Genomic DNA, 18271 nt, shown 5'->3' with positions numbered 1-18271 from the left:
TGTCCCGTCTGGCACCTCCCATCTTCATACGATGACGTCCTCCTCCTTGCTTCTCCCTCGGCTCCTGCACACGTATACTTTATCGGCCCTGTTGAGAGCAGAGTACTGCAGTGCGCAGGCGCCGGACCTCTCTGACCTTTCCCGGCGCCTGCGCACTGCAATACTTTACTCTGCCCTCAATAGGACAGATAAAGTACGCGTGCGCAGGAGCCGAGGGAGAAGCAAGGTGGAGGACATCATCGTATGAAGATAGGAGGCGCCGGACCGGACCGCGACATCCACTGCACCCGCCCCCTGGTGAGTATAATCTAACGGATTTTTCTTATTTTTCAGGTTTCATTGGGGGCTTATCTACAGTTACAGAATGCTGTAGATATGCTGTAGATAAACCCCTGATGGCGGTGGCCCCAGCTTATGGGGCAAAAATGGGGTGACGGATTCCCTTTAAATAAACTACATACATATTCTAGAGTACCCGATGCGTTAGAATTGGGCCACCATCTAGTACTATAATAATGGAGTAGCACTGTACATAAACCAAAACCAAATACAAATAAAGCAGGATACTAAAGCAATCATAAAACAAGGATCCTTAACATTTAACTTTTAGTGAAAACAAGTTAAGACCATGTTCAAATTTAATTAGGACATAAAGAGAAATATAGCATGTGCCTAGTAAACCCTACACTATACTGACAGTGGAGGTTGGCAGCCTAAGTTTCACTCCTCGATGGCTCACCCTGGAGTCCCTAGAACTCCCTACAATGGAGTGGGGGGGTCTTCATGTGGTGCTCTGATCAGGTATTCATCAGTTTGGCTTCTGGCTTTATGCATGGAAGTACTCCACTGCTAGGCTATTGAGAACTTGTGGGACCTTCTTAAATGGGAGATTTACAGTGAAGGAAAACAGTACACCTCTCTGAACAGTATTAACCAAATATTCAAAATGCACATTATCAATCTATAGGCTCAGGAACTTATGAATATAATGCCGTTCCCCTATGTGGAAGGTATGAGAAATGTGATACAGCAGAGAAATCCTGAACATTGTAAACAAAGAAGAAAAATGGAGTAGCCATAAACCGCCAGAATAGAATAAAAGGCAAAGTTTATTAAGTAATATACATAAAACAATCAGAGAACATTACTGAAAAAGGTCATACACCACTCTGAACAGTGTCTGGGGGCTGTGGTTGGTGCTGCCAAAAGGTTGATCATCAACAGATTAAGAAACTGACAGACTCCATGGATGGAAGGCTTATGGCTGGAAATTAAAAGAAGGGGGCTATATTGGTCGCTGATATATTTTTCTCAAATATCAGAATGTATTTTTGGACATTTTGAGTTGCTTGGTTATTATTCTCACTCTAACCAATGAAAAATAAAAAATGAAGATGGATAAATGTTATATCTTTCATTTGGTTGGATAATAAATCTGCACACTAATAGTTACCCAATAATCCTGCACACAGATATCCCCGTAAGAAAGACAAAACCTCACTTTTACATTCTTAAATATTCCGGTTTACTAAACTTTTAGATTGATTGACAGCACTGTAATTGTTCAATAATAAAGTTAATCATGCCTAATAGTTAGACACAGTGTAATGTAAAGACCACCCTATAAAGCAGCATTGTAAAGACCACCCTATAAAGCAGTATTGTAAAGACCACCCTATAAAGCAGCATTGTAAAGACCACCCTATAAAGCAGCATTGTAAAGACCCCCCTATAAAGCATTTTGACACTTATTTGGCTGTTTTTATTGATTCTACGGTACATTTATCTAACGGTTGTTTTGCAGGAAGTTCCTTCTGGCTAAAATGATGTTATATAGACAGAAATGATACCACCGGCTTTTTATCCACAGATATGTATGACCAAGTCCTGAAGTTTGGCGCCTACATTGTCGATGGCTTACGTGAATACCAGCAGCCTGTGCTCGTGTACATCCCACCTCAAGCTGAACTGAGAGGAGGGTCCTGGGTAGTGATTGACCCCACAATTAACCCAAGGCACATGGAAATGTATGCTGATAAAGACAGCAGGTGAGACGTCTTACTGAATCCCGTGTGCTGTTCATTTTGGCAGTAGTAGCTTCCCTGCTTTGTACCTCAGGCTGTGCTGCCAAGAATAGACGTTGCGGTGCTTGCTGCGGTTATATAGCCGTTCTGAATGATGACCGTATAATACTATTCTTATTTTAGTCCTTCATGAGCAACATTCGCTTCTGGCAACAAGGAACTTTCTTCTTTCTAAACAAGGCTATCATTCTGTACATTGTAGCCTTCCTTCTAGGGCAGAAGAATTTGTCATCTTAAGCAAACCATTCACCCTGAGAGTATTGTTCTGCCATACAAACATGGCAATGATGATATCCCACTCGGCCACATTGTATGAGATTTATGTTACCTAACATAAGTGTGTATGCGGTATACATTGGTGTATCTTCATGTAACATTGTTCTTTCCTGCAGAGGGGGGGTTTTGGAAGCCGAAGGTACCGTTGAAATAAAATTCAGGAGAAAGGATTTGGTAAAGACAATGAGGAGAGTGGATCCAGTTTACATTCACCTGGCCGAGAGATTAGGTGAGTGCTGATCATTTTAAAGTCCCAGTTAGTGACGACCGAGTGTGTTCGGATATGGTGTTATCCGAGCACGCTCAAGTGCTAACAGAGTGTCTTCGGCGTGCTCTAATGCTATGTTCGAGTCACCGCAGCTGCATGTCTCGCAGTTGTTCGACAGCAGGGATTGCAAGCATGTGTTTCAGCTGTCTAACAGCCCCGAGACATGCAGCCACGGTGACTCAAACATAGTATTAGAGCACACCGAAGACACTCGAGCGTGCACAGATAACACCATATCTGAGCACGCTCAGTCGTCACTACTCCCAGTCCATCGTTGTGATGTCACAAAGTTTATTCAGCCCACACCTAAAATGAACTAAGGGCAAGTCTTACTGAAGCAAAGTCAAGGCTCACATGTTTATTGTTTTTTTTAATAAACCCTATATTCACGGAGATCAATTCTCAATGCATACACTGTGCATATAGACCAAACTATCCTACTGCATGCATAGTTTCATATGTCATGCCCATTGCCTCCATTGTAATTCTGGTGTATGCTGCATGGTGTAGTGTGCATCAGAAGGATACATTCTATTAAAAGGCACTACAATTCAAGGGGTCTTCCCATCATGTACATTTATAGCATATCCATGGAAACTCGTGGGTCACAAAGTATCCCATTTTACATGTAACAGTAAACTGCTGTTCTGTTCTTTTGTTTAAAATGGTATTTCCATCTCTAATATCCTATTCCAATATGTAGTAGGTGTAATACTAATATTAGCAAATACCTCCAAATAGATATGTTGCATAGTTCTTCTGATTCTCTGTGTCGCTTACCCCATGTGCAGGACATTGCAGTAATTTAAGGCCCCGTTACACATAACGATGTCCCAGCGATCCCACCAACGATCCGACATGGATGGGATCGCTGGGACATCATTAGGCTGATCGCTGGTGAGCTGTCACAAAACAGCCCCTCCAGCGATCAGGACCGGCGACGCTGGACACTGGTTTCTAATGTAAACATAGGGTATCTGAGAGCCGCGCGGCTCCTGGATACCCGCTGTTTACATTAGAAACCAGCGCCCAGCGTCGCTGATCGCTGGCCTCTCGCTGCCACACGCAGCGATGCGTGCTGGCCAGCGGGAGACTAGCGATCGAAAAACGCCCCAGGCCGATCGAGGACGATCAGCAATACCCAGCAGGGGGGCCGGTCGCTGATTCCCGTCACACACAGCGATCTCGCTGGTGAGATCGTTGTGGCGTCACAAAATCAGCGATCTTGCTAGTGAGATCGCTGTGTGTGACGGGGCCTTTAAGTGTCCATGGTTACAACTACTATCAGCTAACTGTCACTATATGAGTGGTCATAACTATAGATACCTAAGCTACTGCAGTGCCCTCATGTGGGGTAAGCGACATAGCGAATCAGAAGAACTATACTACCTTTCTAATTGGAGATATTTGCTAATATTGTTATTATTACACCAACTACATATTGGGCTAGGATCTTGGAAATGGGAATACCCCTTTAACTTTATAGAGTTTGCCACCATGGTATTTAAAACCTACAGTTGTGGCCAAAAGTATTGACACCCCTGCAATTCTGTCAGATAATACTCAGTTTCTTCCTGAAAATGATTGCAAACACAAATTCTTTGGTATTATTATCTTCATTTAATTTGTCTTAAATGAAAAAACACAAAAAGAATTGTCCTAAAGCCAAATTGGATATAATTCCACACCAAATATAAAAAAGAGGGTGGACAAAAGTATTGGCACTGTTCGAAAAATCATGTGATGCTTCTCTAATTTGTGTAATTAACAGCACCTGTAGCTTACCTGTGGCACCTAACAGGTGTTGGCAATAACTAAATCACACTTGCAGCCAGCTGACATGGATTAAAGTTGACTCAACCTCTGTCCTGTGTCCTTGTGTGTACCACATTGAGCATGGAGAAAAGAAAGAAGACCAAAGAACTGTCTGAGGACTTGAGAAACCAAATTGTGAGGAAGCATGAGCAATCTCAAGGCTACAAGTCCATCTCCAAAGACCTGAATATTCCTGTGTCTACTGTGCGCAGTGTCATCAAGAAGTTTAAAGCCCATGGCACTGTGGCTAACCTCCCTAGATGTGGGCGGAAAAGAAAAATGGACAAGAGATTTCATCGCGAGATTGTGCGAATGTTGGATAAAGAAGCTCGACTAACATCCAAACAAGTTCAAGCTGCCCTGCAGTCCGAGGGTATGAAAAGGGACTGAATGAAAAGGGACTGTATGGTAGGAGACCCAGGAAGACCCCACTTCTTACCCCGAGACATAAAAAAGCCAGGCTGGAGTTTGCCAAAACTTACCTGAAAAAGCCTAAAACGTTTTGGAAGAATGTTCTCTGGTCAGATGAGACAAAAGTAGAGCTTTTTGGGCAAAGGCATAAACATAGAGTTTACAGGAGAAAAAAAGAGGCATTCAAAGAAAAGAACACGGTCCCTACAGTCAAACATGGCGGAGGTTCCCTGATGTTTTGGGGTTGCTTTGCTGCCTCTGGCACTGGACTGCTTGAGCGTGTGCATGGCATTATGAAGTCAGAAGACTTCCAACAAATATTGCAGCATAATGTAGGGCCCATGTGAGAAAGCTGGGTCTCCCTCAGAGGTCATGGGTTTTCCAGCAGGACAATGACCCAAAACACACTTCAAAAAGCACTAGAAAATGGTTTGAGAGAAAGCACTGGAGACTTCTAAGGTGGCCAGCAATGAGTCCAGACCTGAATCCCATAGAACACCTGTGGAGATCTAAAAATGGCAATTTGGAGAAGGCACCCTTCAAATATCAGGGACCTGGAGCAGTTTGCCAAAGAAGAATGGTCTAAAATTCCAGCAGAGCATTGTAAGAAACTCATTGATGGTTACCGGAAGCGGTTGGTCGCAGTTATTTTGGCTAAAGGTTGTGCAGCCAAGTATTAGGCTGAGGGTGCCAATACTTTTGTCTGGCCCATTTTTGGAGTTTTGTGTGAAATGATCAATGTTTTACTTTTTGCTTCATTCTCTTTTGTGTTTTTTTAATTTAAGACAAATTAAATGAAGATAATAATACCAAAGAATTTGAGTTTGCAATCATTTTCAGGAAGAAACTGAGTATTATCTGACAAAATTGCAGGGGTGTCAATACTTTTGGCCACAACTGTATAGAGTGGCTGATTACCTTCTTCTTTTACATGGCGTCCCCAAATCATTTAGAGGCTGTGAGGAAACGAGGGAGTAGCAGGCTGCGCACTCATTCACAGAATTTTTAAGAGCCTTCAAGAGGGGCTGAGATGACAAAAAAAATACACTACAGAAATAATAATTGTTGCCACTTGTTTAGCAATGAAAGCCCAATAACACTGCTAAATGTAAAAGTTCTGATTCTCTGAGAGGAGATGTATATGCAGACGGCTGGAAATGCGGGTGTATGGGTAATGAATGTATACTTCGGAGTATTAGACATACCATATGGCTAGATGTATTGACATTTCCTGATCTCTGCTTCTTGTCTTGATATTTGCTGTTCCTGCTTTTTCCACATGCCTTTTTCTTCCTTCCCATTTTCTCTTCTCGGGCCCTCCCGTACATTGCTCTTGAGGCTCCCTGTCTGACTCTGCATCTTCATTATTAAATGACATTAGAATATTAGAAGCGTTTTCATGACGGCATATGTTTATGAATGACTAGAGAGCAATAAGCGAGCCTCGTGCCATAGATAAACATCTTCTGTAAGCGATCCAAAATTGCTTACCAACTCATTTGTTTTCCCGTATTGTTCGGCTACTTATTCAGTACAGTTGAATGGAGGAAAGATTGTAGAATACAGGGTAATGCATTTTTTCAGATTTTTCTTTCTGGCCAATTTAAAATTTGTCAAAGTTGGTCTTCTTCTGGATCACTGCCCCTTGATATTTCACGCACTCCATTTGCCACAAACAAGCCGTGGGGTCACGGTTCACGCTGACTTCAGCAGAAATGGGGAGAGCTCCATTTATCATATGCTGCCTGCTGAATTTCTATCATTAACCAGGGGTTCACTGCCTTCTTTAACCCCTCAGACTCTATTACCCTCGGAGATTATCTTTATGAAAGTCAGTGGGAGATTTTGTGTGTTTCATATACCTTTTCATGTCTGAATTTACTTGATTTATCCCAATTTTATTTTTGCAGTCGATCTTGGAGCATGGAATTTACAGCTCTTCTAATGCTAATTTATCATAAAAAGGAAACGAAGGATAGCAAACCCTTAGAGCGGGTTTACATATGCCTTTTTATGTCTATAGCGGCTGTGTGTGGGGTTATATATTGCACCACAAGACCACAAGTCATTGTTACATCTGTGCATCCCCAAGTTCCATTTTTACATTTTGTAAATACTGTAAGCTGGGTTTAAAATCCCGACCTTCACATCTCCTGCTACTTCTGGGCCACTTTGGGTACACCTTGTTGTGGTGGGACAGCTTTATGCTTTTTGTTTGTAAATCAAAAACCGTGTTTACTAAGTAGCGTATGTTAATTATTTAATGCACTTGCTTTTCCTTATTTATTTTCATTAGGGTATATGCACACATCGTCTTTTCTTTGGTTTTGGTTGTTTTCATGGCCAGTGTGAACATGCTCTTACATCGTGCGTGTTATTCAAGTTATACTCCGGCTCAGTTTTCTGTTTTGCTTGGATGCCAGCAGATCCCTGGCCCCATGTCAGTCTTTTTTGTTTTTAGATGCTGCAGAGAGGACATGTTGTCCCAATCCCTCTCTCTTTGACTGTGTGATTACTCAGGGAGCAACAGGAATAACACAGGAGCTTAAACTGGCCACTTTTGACCTGGTGACAGGGCATCATTAAAATTGATTTTCTCATCTTTACAGATGGATATTGTTGGGCATTTAAATTTACAGCCGTAATTGGGATATTAACGCTTTTGTTTAAAGCTCGTTGCCTAGGAGACTGACCACCACTATTGTTTAGCTAGTAAGCGCTGCTTTGAAGTTGTCCGGGAGTAGGAGGTAACAGCGCGCTTCGGTTATCCTGGCCAGCTTCAGGACGACGCTTACAAGCTCAATAGAAAGTGGGTTGTAAGCACTGCTCATGTCCTGCTGACTAGCAGCGGTGGTCGGTCTCAAAGACAACAAGCCATAAGCAAAAGAAATGTTAATATCTGAAGAATGGCTGAAAATGTTAATAATCATAATTGCTTGTATTTACAAGCAGTATCCAACAATTCCAATTTTTGAAGATTGGAAAAAGCCTTTAAGATAAGATAAACTTTGGCTCCATGTTTGTGGAAATGTGACATAATGGACTATTTTATTTAAAGGTAAACAATACCTGAATTTATAAGTCAGCTTGGTTGATCCACTTGTTCTGCTGTCTGTTAATGTACATGAAATAGAAAGAATAATCGACTCAAATGGGAAACAAGTAGGGTCGTCATTCTGTAAGCCATTTACACAAGCTATAGATATGTCTAGTATTGTATCTTGGAAAAAGCGGTACAATATTTCTATGATATCATCTGCAATACCTGAGGCATTTTCGCTAATCTTCCACTGCAGCTCCTTTCTATGATCTGTGGCTCAGGACTTAGAAACCTGCTGGTAGTTTACTGCCATCGTGTCTGGCATCATTCTGCTGCATCAGCTACAACAATAGCTGCCATTCCTAATATCAAATTCAGTGCATGTTGCAAGTGCATGGTGCATAAAAACTGTTTTGGATGGGGGCATGTTTTTATGTAGAGCGCCTCCTTATGTCTTAAATAGAGGTCATCTCTCGAGGCATTTGCCCGACCAGAGGAGTTTATAGCACTGAACTCTGGCACCTGCAATCTTCTTTTTATTACCTGCTTTAAAATAAATGTGGTCATCCAAGTATGTTCACATATATTTGCCTTGGTAGTGAAGCCCAATCCATGGCATAACTGGAACACCATCATCATCTTAAAAATGATACTATATTCACAAAGGGGCCATGTGAAATCTTTAGCTGCCCCAGCTTTAAAGATTATACTTCAACACTCAATGGAATCTTGTGTGTATTAATTTATGCAAAACTAGATCACATCCTATGGCGCTTTGGAAAACTAATGTTGAGATCAGAGGTTCAGCTACTACAGTTCCTATAATATCAAAACACACCTTATATTGTCTAAAAAGCTATAAACAATGTGTCCAAGCTAAAATTATAGGGAGATAAATAAAATCTGCTCTTATTAGGCCATTTGTTGGGGTCCACAGATTTAATTGTATATTTTTATATACATTCTACACCATAATGATTAATGTGACACCCTCCCCACAAAACTGATTGTTCATATTTAGTTACTAAATTCTGTCCTGGTAAATGTTATAACTTGTCCTAAGTCAGGGGTCCCCAATCTGTAGCTTGAGAGCCACATGAGGCTCGCAGGTCCATGATGTCTGACTCATGGCTGCCTGCCAACTAGGTCTAGTGAATAGGTGTCCAGAAGGTGACTGTTATGAGTTCCCCTGCTCAGAGGCCTACTTCTACATGAGCATATACTGGTGTGGGGTGGAATAAATATGTTTAGCTGGAGATAGGATGATTCTCTTAGAGGGATGTTGAAGCTACAGTAGATGTGATAGTTTGATGGGCACGCTTCATGCGAGACTCTTGAATGGGGCTTAAGTGGGACCCCAGGATGCAAGTATGCTGCCTATAACAGAGGGTGGTGCCTTCTGTGGGGAAGCTTTGGCTGTCATCATCCCGGTAATCGGGGCTCTTAGTGCCTCTATGGTGGGAGTAGGTGGGCTGGATGTGGCTCACGACCATATCTCAGAAGTAAATGTGGCTCTCAAAGTGAGAAAGGTTGGGCACTGCTGTCCTAGGTCATACGTTTGTTTTTTTGTTACCGAATTATATTTTACTGATATAAATGATTCTGGCTGGTGGAAGATGATTGCATCTAATTTATGCATGTCAATTAGATATTTGTACACAGCAAGCTCCTAAGATCCCCTAAGAGCTACTTCAGAATAGAGTACTTTCTGTAAGTGAGTTGTATGTGTGACCACTACTAACTTTGGTTCAAGTGCACAAAAGAAGGCTCGGCCTGAGCTGCCAGGAAATCGGTGAATCCTCCGGTGGTCCCCTAGGTCGAGAGTTGGCCCACCTCCTCACATAAGCTGCGCAGTGACCAGGCGGTACAATATGCCTCTGCTTAGGCAGGCAGCACTGTGCTAGCAGAGGAGGATCCACTCACCAGTCTCGATGTCCAGCACAGGAGGCATCTTCAGCTATAGATCTGTCCGCTTTCCCAGCTGTGCTTACCCCCACCTGGGAATCAGGTCTGTGAGTCTTTCAGTTCCTGCAGCCCCTTCTTCACACCCTGCAGCTACAACAACAGAGCACCCACAGTTCAGAAGTCTGCCCTGGCAGTATAGAGTGGGAGGCTGCACAACAAAGAAACGAGGAAGAAAGCTCAGAAGGCTCCGTCCTGTAGTGTGCACATCCCTCTGCTTCCTGGGCATCTTCCACATTTTTCAGTCTTTGTCTGCAGAGAAGGCTGGTCTGTGTGTGCAGATATTGCAGAATGTGTGTACATGTATTCTGTGTGTATTTTTGTATCCTGTGAAGTGTGAATGTATTTATGTGTGGACGTCTGTAATGTGCTTGTAATTGCTGTATGCATTTGTGGAATACTCAGAAGGCTGTAATGTAACCTGGGAACATATAGGCAAATATCAGGGTTTCTGAAGTACTGCTGTTTTTCATGTATTTCCCCTCTGTGTCCTATAGACTCTCATCTACCTGTTTAAAGGGTTTGTCCAAAATGATTAACCCCTTCCCAATATGTGATGTAACAGTACATCACATGTCCCATACTCGTGTATGCAGCGTGCTCAGGAACTGAGCCAAATCGATAACTGAGATATGTCAGCTGTGATACATGGCCAGCATCTTCCTGTGATAGCCACAGCTGGCGCTTGCTCCAATTGCTCCTCTTTAACTCCTTTCCACCATATGAAATAATATTGCATCAAATGTCGGGTCCACTTCTTTGATGCAGGCTCAGGATCTGAGCTTGTATTATTGCTGGTAGACACTGACTATGTTATTCATCCAGCATCTGCCTCTAACAGCAGTGAGTGGAGCTGATCCTCATATGCTGCTGTTAATTTCTTAACCCCTTCCCGACATAAAACAAACAGTATGCCAAGTTCCAAGTTGCAGGCTTGCAAGCCGAGCCAGCATCTCATCTGGCAGATGATGTTATTCAGCTATCATCTGCTTCTAACAGCCGTGGGCGAAGCATTTAATGTGTGACGGGCAGGGGGCATGTCTTTCCCTGCTCTCATCAGCACCTGTGATGTGATTGCGGAACGCCAAAGGGTTGCCATGACAGCTGGGGATCCGCTGAAGACCCTTGTGCTTGTCATGATGGTTTTCCTGTAAAAGTCAGCCTGTAGCTGGTGTTCATAGGACACCGTGATTTTCCCTATACATAGCAGTACTGTATTGCTGTGTATAGTAGAAGCGACCAGACAATCAAATGAAAGTACAGTATAAAGTGAAAAACAATGTTTTGAGAAATATGAAAAAAGCATAAAAATCACCTCACTTTTTCCCCATTACAAATAAAGAAATAAAAAAATACACATATTTGGTATTGTTGCGTCCGTAAAAGTCTGTCCTATTAAAATATAAAATAAATTAATTCAGTCCGTAATAAGGAAAAAATTCAAACCTCCAGAATTACTGTTTTTCGCCCAACACAACACTACAATAAAATATTGGCTGATCAAAACATTGTATCTACCTCAAAATGGTATCAATAAAAGATGACATCTCAGTGCGCAAAAAATAATCCACTCCCAGTTCCTTATCTCAAAAATTGAAAATGTTACAGGTCGCAGAATGTGGCGAAACAAACAAATTTTTTTTTTTTTTTTTACAAATTTCATTTTTTTTCTGCTACATAAATTTTTCGGATTATAAGACACACTTTTTCCCCCCCAAGTTTGGGGGGAATAATGGTGGTGCGTCTTATAATGCGGATATACCTTTCCTGCCACGGTGGAGCAGGGTCCCAGAGGCTCTGCTGGAGGAGGCAAGAATGGAGTGTTGCTGCAGGTGTGACACCCCAGAGTCCGGTTGTCACAGTGACATTGCCTCCCTCTAAGAGGTGAAGTCATGCTTGGAGGCAGAAAGGGGACCCCCCATGACAGGTAACATAGATTAAATCACAGTTCCTGCTGCAGGTCAGAAAAGGGAGTTGCCTTATAAATTCTGGCCAGCAGATGGGGTTGGTGAGTCAGCTAGAGGTGAGCTGAGGGGGTTGTCATGGAAACGAGAGCAGCTGTGAGGAAAATGACAAGACAGTTAAAACTTGAGGTAAAAAGATCTTTCAGGAAGATCCAGTCAGTTCAAGAGCGGGAGCTGATCTGTGAGGAGTTCAAGACAGGGAGCTGATCTGTGAGGAGTTCACGACAGGGAGCTGATCTGTGAAGAGGGAAAGGACATGAGCAGAGACGGAGAGGCTCTGGGGAAGCTAAAAAAACTGCATATAGCAGACCCCAGAGCGAAACGCTAATAGAGGGAAAAGGGACGTCAGAGTCCTTGGTGGTCAGGAGCTGTATGTCTTGATCGCCGAATCTGAAAGTACAGGGGATTGTAAATTCCTGTGCAACATTGCACACCTGAGGGCACGGCAGCAGATAAGGAGCCCGGGGCTGACTGTGAAAAGGACGGTACCTGTGGAATAGGCTCATGCTGACAGCCGTACAGGTTAGCGAAATCAGCACGCAATTGAGGGTCGCAGCTTAGTTATAAACAGCAGAGACCCACACACAAAGCGCAGAAGGAAGGTCCTAAACCCCCACCTGGCAAGGTGGATCCCCTGAATGCCTCCAGGCGAGCCGGACTCATTCCATAACCTGCATGTGGTACTTCATATTGCAACCAATTGCCAGTAAAAGGTAAAGAAACTGCACCTCTCTTTGCCCTGGGACTATTGCTCTACCTGTGGAGAGCTATTTTCACCTCAGCTGCGCCACATCAACAGTCTCAGGGGAACAACACCGCAGCGCTGGTCACCTCTGACCAGAATACCACAGGTGGCATCACGTATTTAATCATCTATAAACTTTATCTTCATTTTTACCACATCCAGCAACATCACAAACAACTTTTCCTCATCCCCTATTTTATTTTATTTAATGCACGGACCGGGTCGCCGCCGCCATGACACCTTCCCCCATTGAAGTTGACAGGCCCACTACCGAGTACCCCACGGTCCTGCACACACCGCACGCGCGCCCGGGCGCTCCAACGGCTGAGATGAGGGGGGTGTTCTGATGTGCGCCGCTGCGGTTGTTTGGTGGTGCGGGGGCTCTACTGACATTTCGTGAAGGCCCATATTCCCCATACTTACATGGTTTACTATGCGGTGGACTCAGGGAAAATGTCTGCCGGGGGAGGCGCATGCGCAGATGGAGAGCATGGCACCAAGATCTCGGGAGATGAGATCTCAGCGAAAATGGCTGCCGGGGGAGGCGCATGCGCAGATGGAGATCTCGGCACCAAGATCACGGGAGATGAGATCGCAGCACTGAGATCTCATCTCCCAAGATTTTGGTGGCGAGATCTCCATCTGCGCATGTGCATTCCCCGGCAGCCAATTTCCTGGAGTCCACCACACAGGAAACCATGTAAGTGCAGGGGCTCTGGGCTTTCATCAAATGTCGACAGAGCCCCTGCACCACCGAACACCTGCAGCGGCGCACACATCGGAACTCCCCCCTTTTCCCAGCCTGTGGCCTGCAGCAACGCTCCAATCTTGCGTCCTCCAGCAGCAACCCTGGGACCCTGCTCCACCGCAGCCTGCACCACCCGCAGAGTCGTACATCCGAGCACCTCTTTCTCCCAGTCTGGGGTCCACAGCATAGCCCCACTCCTGCCTCCACCAGCAGCGACCTGGGACCCCGCTTCACCACAGCCACCACCCCCTGTTAGCAATAAGACACTTGGATTATAAGAAGCACCACCATTTTATTAAAAAAAAGGTTGTTTTTTTTCCCTATTTTTCTCCTTTAATATTTGGGGTGCATCCTATAATCCGGTGCGTCTTATAATCTGCAAAGTATGGTATACATGTTTGGTATCTGCGTAATCATATTGAAATGGAGAATCATGTTGCGGGTCAGTTTTACCTTGTAGTGAACATTGTAAATAACTTAACCCCCCCCCCCCCCCCCCCCCAAAAAAAAAAAAAAAGTAAAAATAAGTGTAATTGCAATTTTTTTTTTGCAACTTCGACTCACTTAGATTTTCTTCCCACTTTACAGTGCATCACATGATAAAATTTTTGGTGTCATTCAAAAGTACAAGCCCTCATACCACTATATTGACGGAAAAGTAAAGTTATGGCTCTTGGAAGAAGGAGAGGATAAAACTAAAATAGAAAATCGCCAAGTCTAAAGGGGTTACGAACTTATGACACATAGAGACATCGGACTAAAAGATCTAAAAACACTGAAACAGCAAACTTTGTGAAAACCAAAATTTTTGCCATGACATACACTTCCTAGCAATCAACTGGCACCATCTAATTTGTTGCAGGGCATTAATGGGCTATCAGAAGGAGCTCCCTTCACTCCATAAACCACTTGGGTATCACGGTTGGTATTGACAATGGCTTTTAGGAGGTTAAATGACTCAGGAAGTAGGTTGGAAATGAATGACGCTGATCGCAAGAATGTGTGGAATACATAACTGATCTTGTAAGAAAAGTATTACGGTATATTAAAGCTGAACGTGTCTTTCGTTGTTTCATGACTAAAGTATAGCTCTGTTTTGAAAACTGGACTGTGTCGCCTCCTGACGCTTTTCTTTATGGATATTTTTGATCACTTCAGGAACTCCAGAGCTTAGTCCTGCTGACTGCAAAGAGTTGGAAAACAAGCTTAAGGAAAGAGAAGAATTTCTGATCCCCATTTACCACCAAGTGGCCGTGCAGTTTGCAGATCTGCACGATACGCCAGGTAGAATGCAAGAAAAGGGAGTTATAACTGTAAGTAAAACTTTAATAATTTTTTCTTGTAACTCTTAATATTTTTTTCTCATACAATTTTTGTTGCTTTTTGCTGGTTTATTTATCACAGGACGTTCTCGAATGGAAAACGTCGAGAACATTTTTTTACTGGCGGTTTCGGCGATTGCTTTTGGAAGATGTAGCAAAAAAGAGGATTCATGCTGCAAATCCAGAGTTAACAGATGGGCAGATTCAAGCAATGTTAAGACGATGGTTTGTTGAAGTAGAAGGTACTGTGAAGGTAAGCTGGAAATCAGCGTATATTTTTATATTTAGGTTCCCTCTTAAGCACCAACCACATCAAATTTAATAATTAACTCTTTTGCCAAGCAATTACATTTTAATAGTAACAAACTTACTAAAGGTTTGGTTTCAGACATTGGTTCTGTCATTTCAGACAGGCATACTGTATTTTGCGGACTATTAGACGCATGGCAAATTTTTGGGTGGAAAATAAGTAAAAAAATTTTAAGTAAAATGGTGGGGCATTTTATAGTCCGTTTTTAATGGTAGCTTATCTGAGGGGGCAGTGGAGCGGGGTCACAGAAGGCAGGATTGCTGCTTCAGAAGGCCAGTGGCAGGAGTGGGGAGATGCTGTGGTTGCCGGGCGCTCATTAGATGTCTGCAGTGGTGAGTGGATTCCCCTTTCCATTTCAGTTCTCTGTGGTGGGCTTCGAGAAAATGGCCACCGTAGGCAGTGCATGCGTAGATCGAGATCTCGAGAAATGAAACTTTCGGATTATAAGATGCAACCCCATTTTACTCCCAAATTTGGAGGGAAAAAAGTGCATCTTATAATCCAAAATATACAGTACTTTACTCTGAAGTAGAGGCGTAGCTAGGGGTTCAGCTCAGAGGGGTGGGGCAAAACAACTGAGTTGGCCCTTAACCAGTAATCCAGATTAAACTATGGTGGCACACCCTAATTGTGGTTATAGGGGAATCTCAGGAGATGACCATGCTGTTACTGAAAAGAAATGTACACAAAGACCTACACTAATGTTACTGCCATAACATTTAGTGGTAGTGTCACGATGACCCGTCCTGTGTGACGCGACCAGCAGGCCGGAAACTAAAACAAGAAGACGCGGCACGTGATACTGTCCTGTGTGACACGGCCCGCAGGCCGGTAACTAAAACAACAAGACACGGGGAAAGGGGAAACAGTTACAACGGTAGGCCCTGCGATAGAGAAAGGGCACGTGGAGACCTCCTGCACTCCCCTGAGTCAGTGTCCCTAACGCTCCTAACGTTCCCTATGCTGGTTCCGCATCGGGCGCCGATCAGGAACCTGTCGCCCTAGCACACCCTACACATATCCCTTGCTATGGAGCTGGGTGGTGCAGGCACTGGCCCCACCGCTGTACTAATACACACTAAGGAAAAACACAAACAGGGAAACACCACTTAGCTTTACTCTGCTGCACTTGCTCCTGGCAACAGAGTCCACCACCAGAATGCAGCTCTTCTCCTGAATCGCTGCCACCAAGCTCTGTCAGAGCTACAAGGAAATCCCCTATGACTCCTTCCACACCAGGGCTAAGACAGTGCTGCAAGGAACGCTCTCCAGCTCCTTCCTCCACCAAGGATGGTTGAAATGAACACTACCACCAACACTGATTGCAACACCTGTGACTCTTTTATAGGTAAGAGCCAGCAATCACACCTGCATTATAATCATGTGCACTTAACTAAAGAAGCAAGAGTGCAATGACGCTCACCACCACCGGGGGGAAAACTTAGAACAAAAGGCACCAGAGTGCAATAATCCTAATGGCCACCAAGGGCAAAAGCCACACTTAAGCACAGCTTAAGAAAAAAAAGGTTACCTGTGCTTTTTATCAGTCCTGATCCAGCATGGATCATGACAGTACCCTCCCCTTAATGAGGGGCCTCTGGACCCTCAAGACCGCTCCTCATCAGGGAACCACCTACAGCGGGGACGCCCAGACCCAGAGTTCACCCCAGCAACTACCTGCACGTCAGGTTGATGACAAACGAGCCCGCAGGTATTGGCAACGTTTCTGGAGGCACCACACATCTCCGAAGCGCTGACCTGGGGAAAGGGTTGTGTATGTGTATGTTTGGTATGAGCTGGTAACACTCCACAACACACTTCCACTGGATGTTTTTTGGTGGCCACCCATACACGCTCGTTCACACACAGGTCCGGACCTGAACGTTTATTTGCCACTCGTTCGTTTGTCACCATTTGGAGAACTCTTTCTGGGGTTGACAACAGAGGCGTCCCTGTCATGAACTCATTTTCTGCTCCACCAGTTGAGAGTTCCCCTTCCGTTCTCCCTCTGGTGGTGACAGGAGGTAGTGCGGTTGGTTTAAGTGGTAGTGATCTGCCACCTGATGAGGAAGATAACGATTGGATCTCTGGAGTGTCAGACTGGATATAAGACAGCCGACGCCCTATCCGGGTGCTGGTGATTCAGTCTGCTTCTCAGGTCCTGGACTTCAGCTCTCTTCCAGTCATCTCAAGTTAAGTTTGTTTTTTTTGCTATTGTTCACACTTGCGCTTGTTGGTCAATTCAGTTTTTTGTGTAATCAGCCTGCCCCTGCTGGGGCTATGCTGAAATTCCACTCCTATTGATCAATATTTGCCAATCTGCTTTTTGTCCCTTATTAGATTTGCCTCTTTTTTCTCTTTTTTGCTCTTTCTCAGAATATTTCAGAGTGCTGATATAGGTTTATAAGTCTAGTGACTTCTCGGTTAACTTTGCTATCAGAAGTGTTGGACAATATTTTTGTAGGTTTTTTTTTTTGGCAGATTGCAGACAGTGTCTTTCCTTTTCTGTCCTTTTTAGTTAGCCGGGACCCATAGTTTGCTCAGCCTATTTTCCTGCCTTTGTTTGTATTTTCATCTTGTTTCACCGTCAATACATGTGGGGGGCTGTCTTTGCTTTGGGGTCTGCTCTGGGGCAGTTAGTTTTCCTCTTTTCCTGCTTTAGGCTTATGTAGTTCTCTGGTTGTGACGAGGCATCTAGGACCAACGTAGGAACGCTCCACGACTGTTGCTAGTTGTGCGGTTAAGATCAGGGATCTGCAATCTGCATAGTTGCCAACTTCTCTGGTTTTCTGAGACTTAGCTTGCTGTCTTTTTTTCCTCCTCGGTTTCCCATTCATAACACGTCCCCCTATGTCACCACGCTCACACCCCCACACTTTACCAAGGGGTTTACCACCCTCCAACCCCTTCCACCACGAGGTCTGCGCCTCCCAGGGTTGGCCAATGGCGAGGGTTGAGACTTGCCCCTACTCTCCTGCAGCACCTCTGCTGCTCTCACCGGAGAGGAAGGGGTCCGTTGTAGAGAGGCGGCAGAGACAGTAGTTCCTAGGCAGCAGCCCTTACACAAGTGCCCCCAGCTGACCACTTCCCTCGCCCGCCAATTTATTACCGGGTTGTGTCTTTTCAGCCAAGGGAGGCCTAAAACAATAGGTACTGGCATTCCCTCCAAGACGTAGCATGACAAGGACTCGTCATGATGTCCTATACGCAGGTGGATTTTCTCTACGACTTGGGTCAGGCTCCCCTGGCTCAGTGGAACAGAGTTTATGGCCTGGAAGCTTATAGCCTGGGCTAGCGTCCTACACCTCAGACCATGAGTTTGGACA

General features: G+C 44.2%; 1 protein-coding gene across 1 annotated transcript in view; it reads left to right on the top strand.

Annotated features, from left to right (window-relative positions):
- Positions 1-18271, top strand: part of ACACA (acetyl-CoA carboxylase alpha) — a 624740-nt gene that overhangs the window by 547586 nt on the left and 58883 nt on the right. Inside the window, exons 51-54 of the mRNA XM_073542564.1 lie at positions 1871-2048; positions 2477-2589; positions 14472-14626; positions 14718-14888. Of these exons, the coding sequence (XP_073398665.1) occupies positions 1871-2048; positions 2477-2589; positions 14472-14626; positions 14718-14888 (617 nt within the window). The remainder of the gene's footprint in view (positions 1-1870; positions 2049-2476; positions 2590-14471; positions 14627-14717; positions 14889-18271) is intronic.

Source organism: Dendrobates tinctorius, unplaced genomic scaffold (assembly GCF_039654945.1).
Source record: "Dendrobates tinctorius isolate UK_male_01 unplaced genomic scaffold, ASM3965494v1 ptg000127l, whole genome shotgun sequence".
In the NCBI taxonomy this organism is placed as follows: domain Eukaryota; kingdom Metazoa; phylum Chordata; class Amphibia; order Anura; family Dendrobatidae; genus Dendrobates; species Dendrobates tinctorius.
This window is presented reverse-complemented; position numbering and strand designations above follow the sequence as displayed.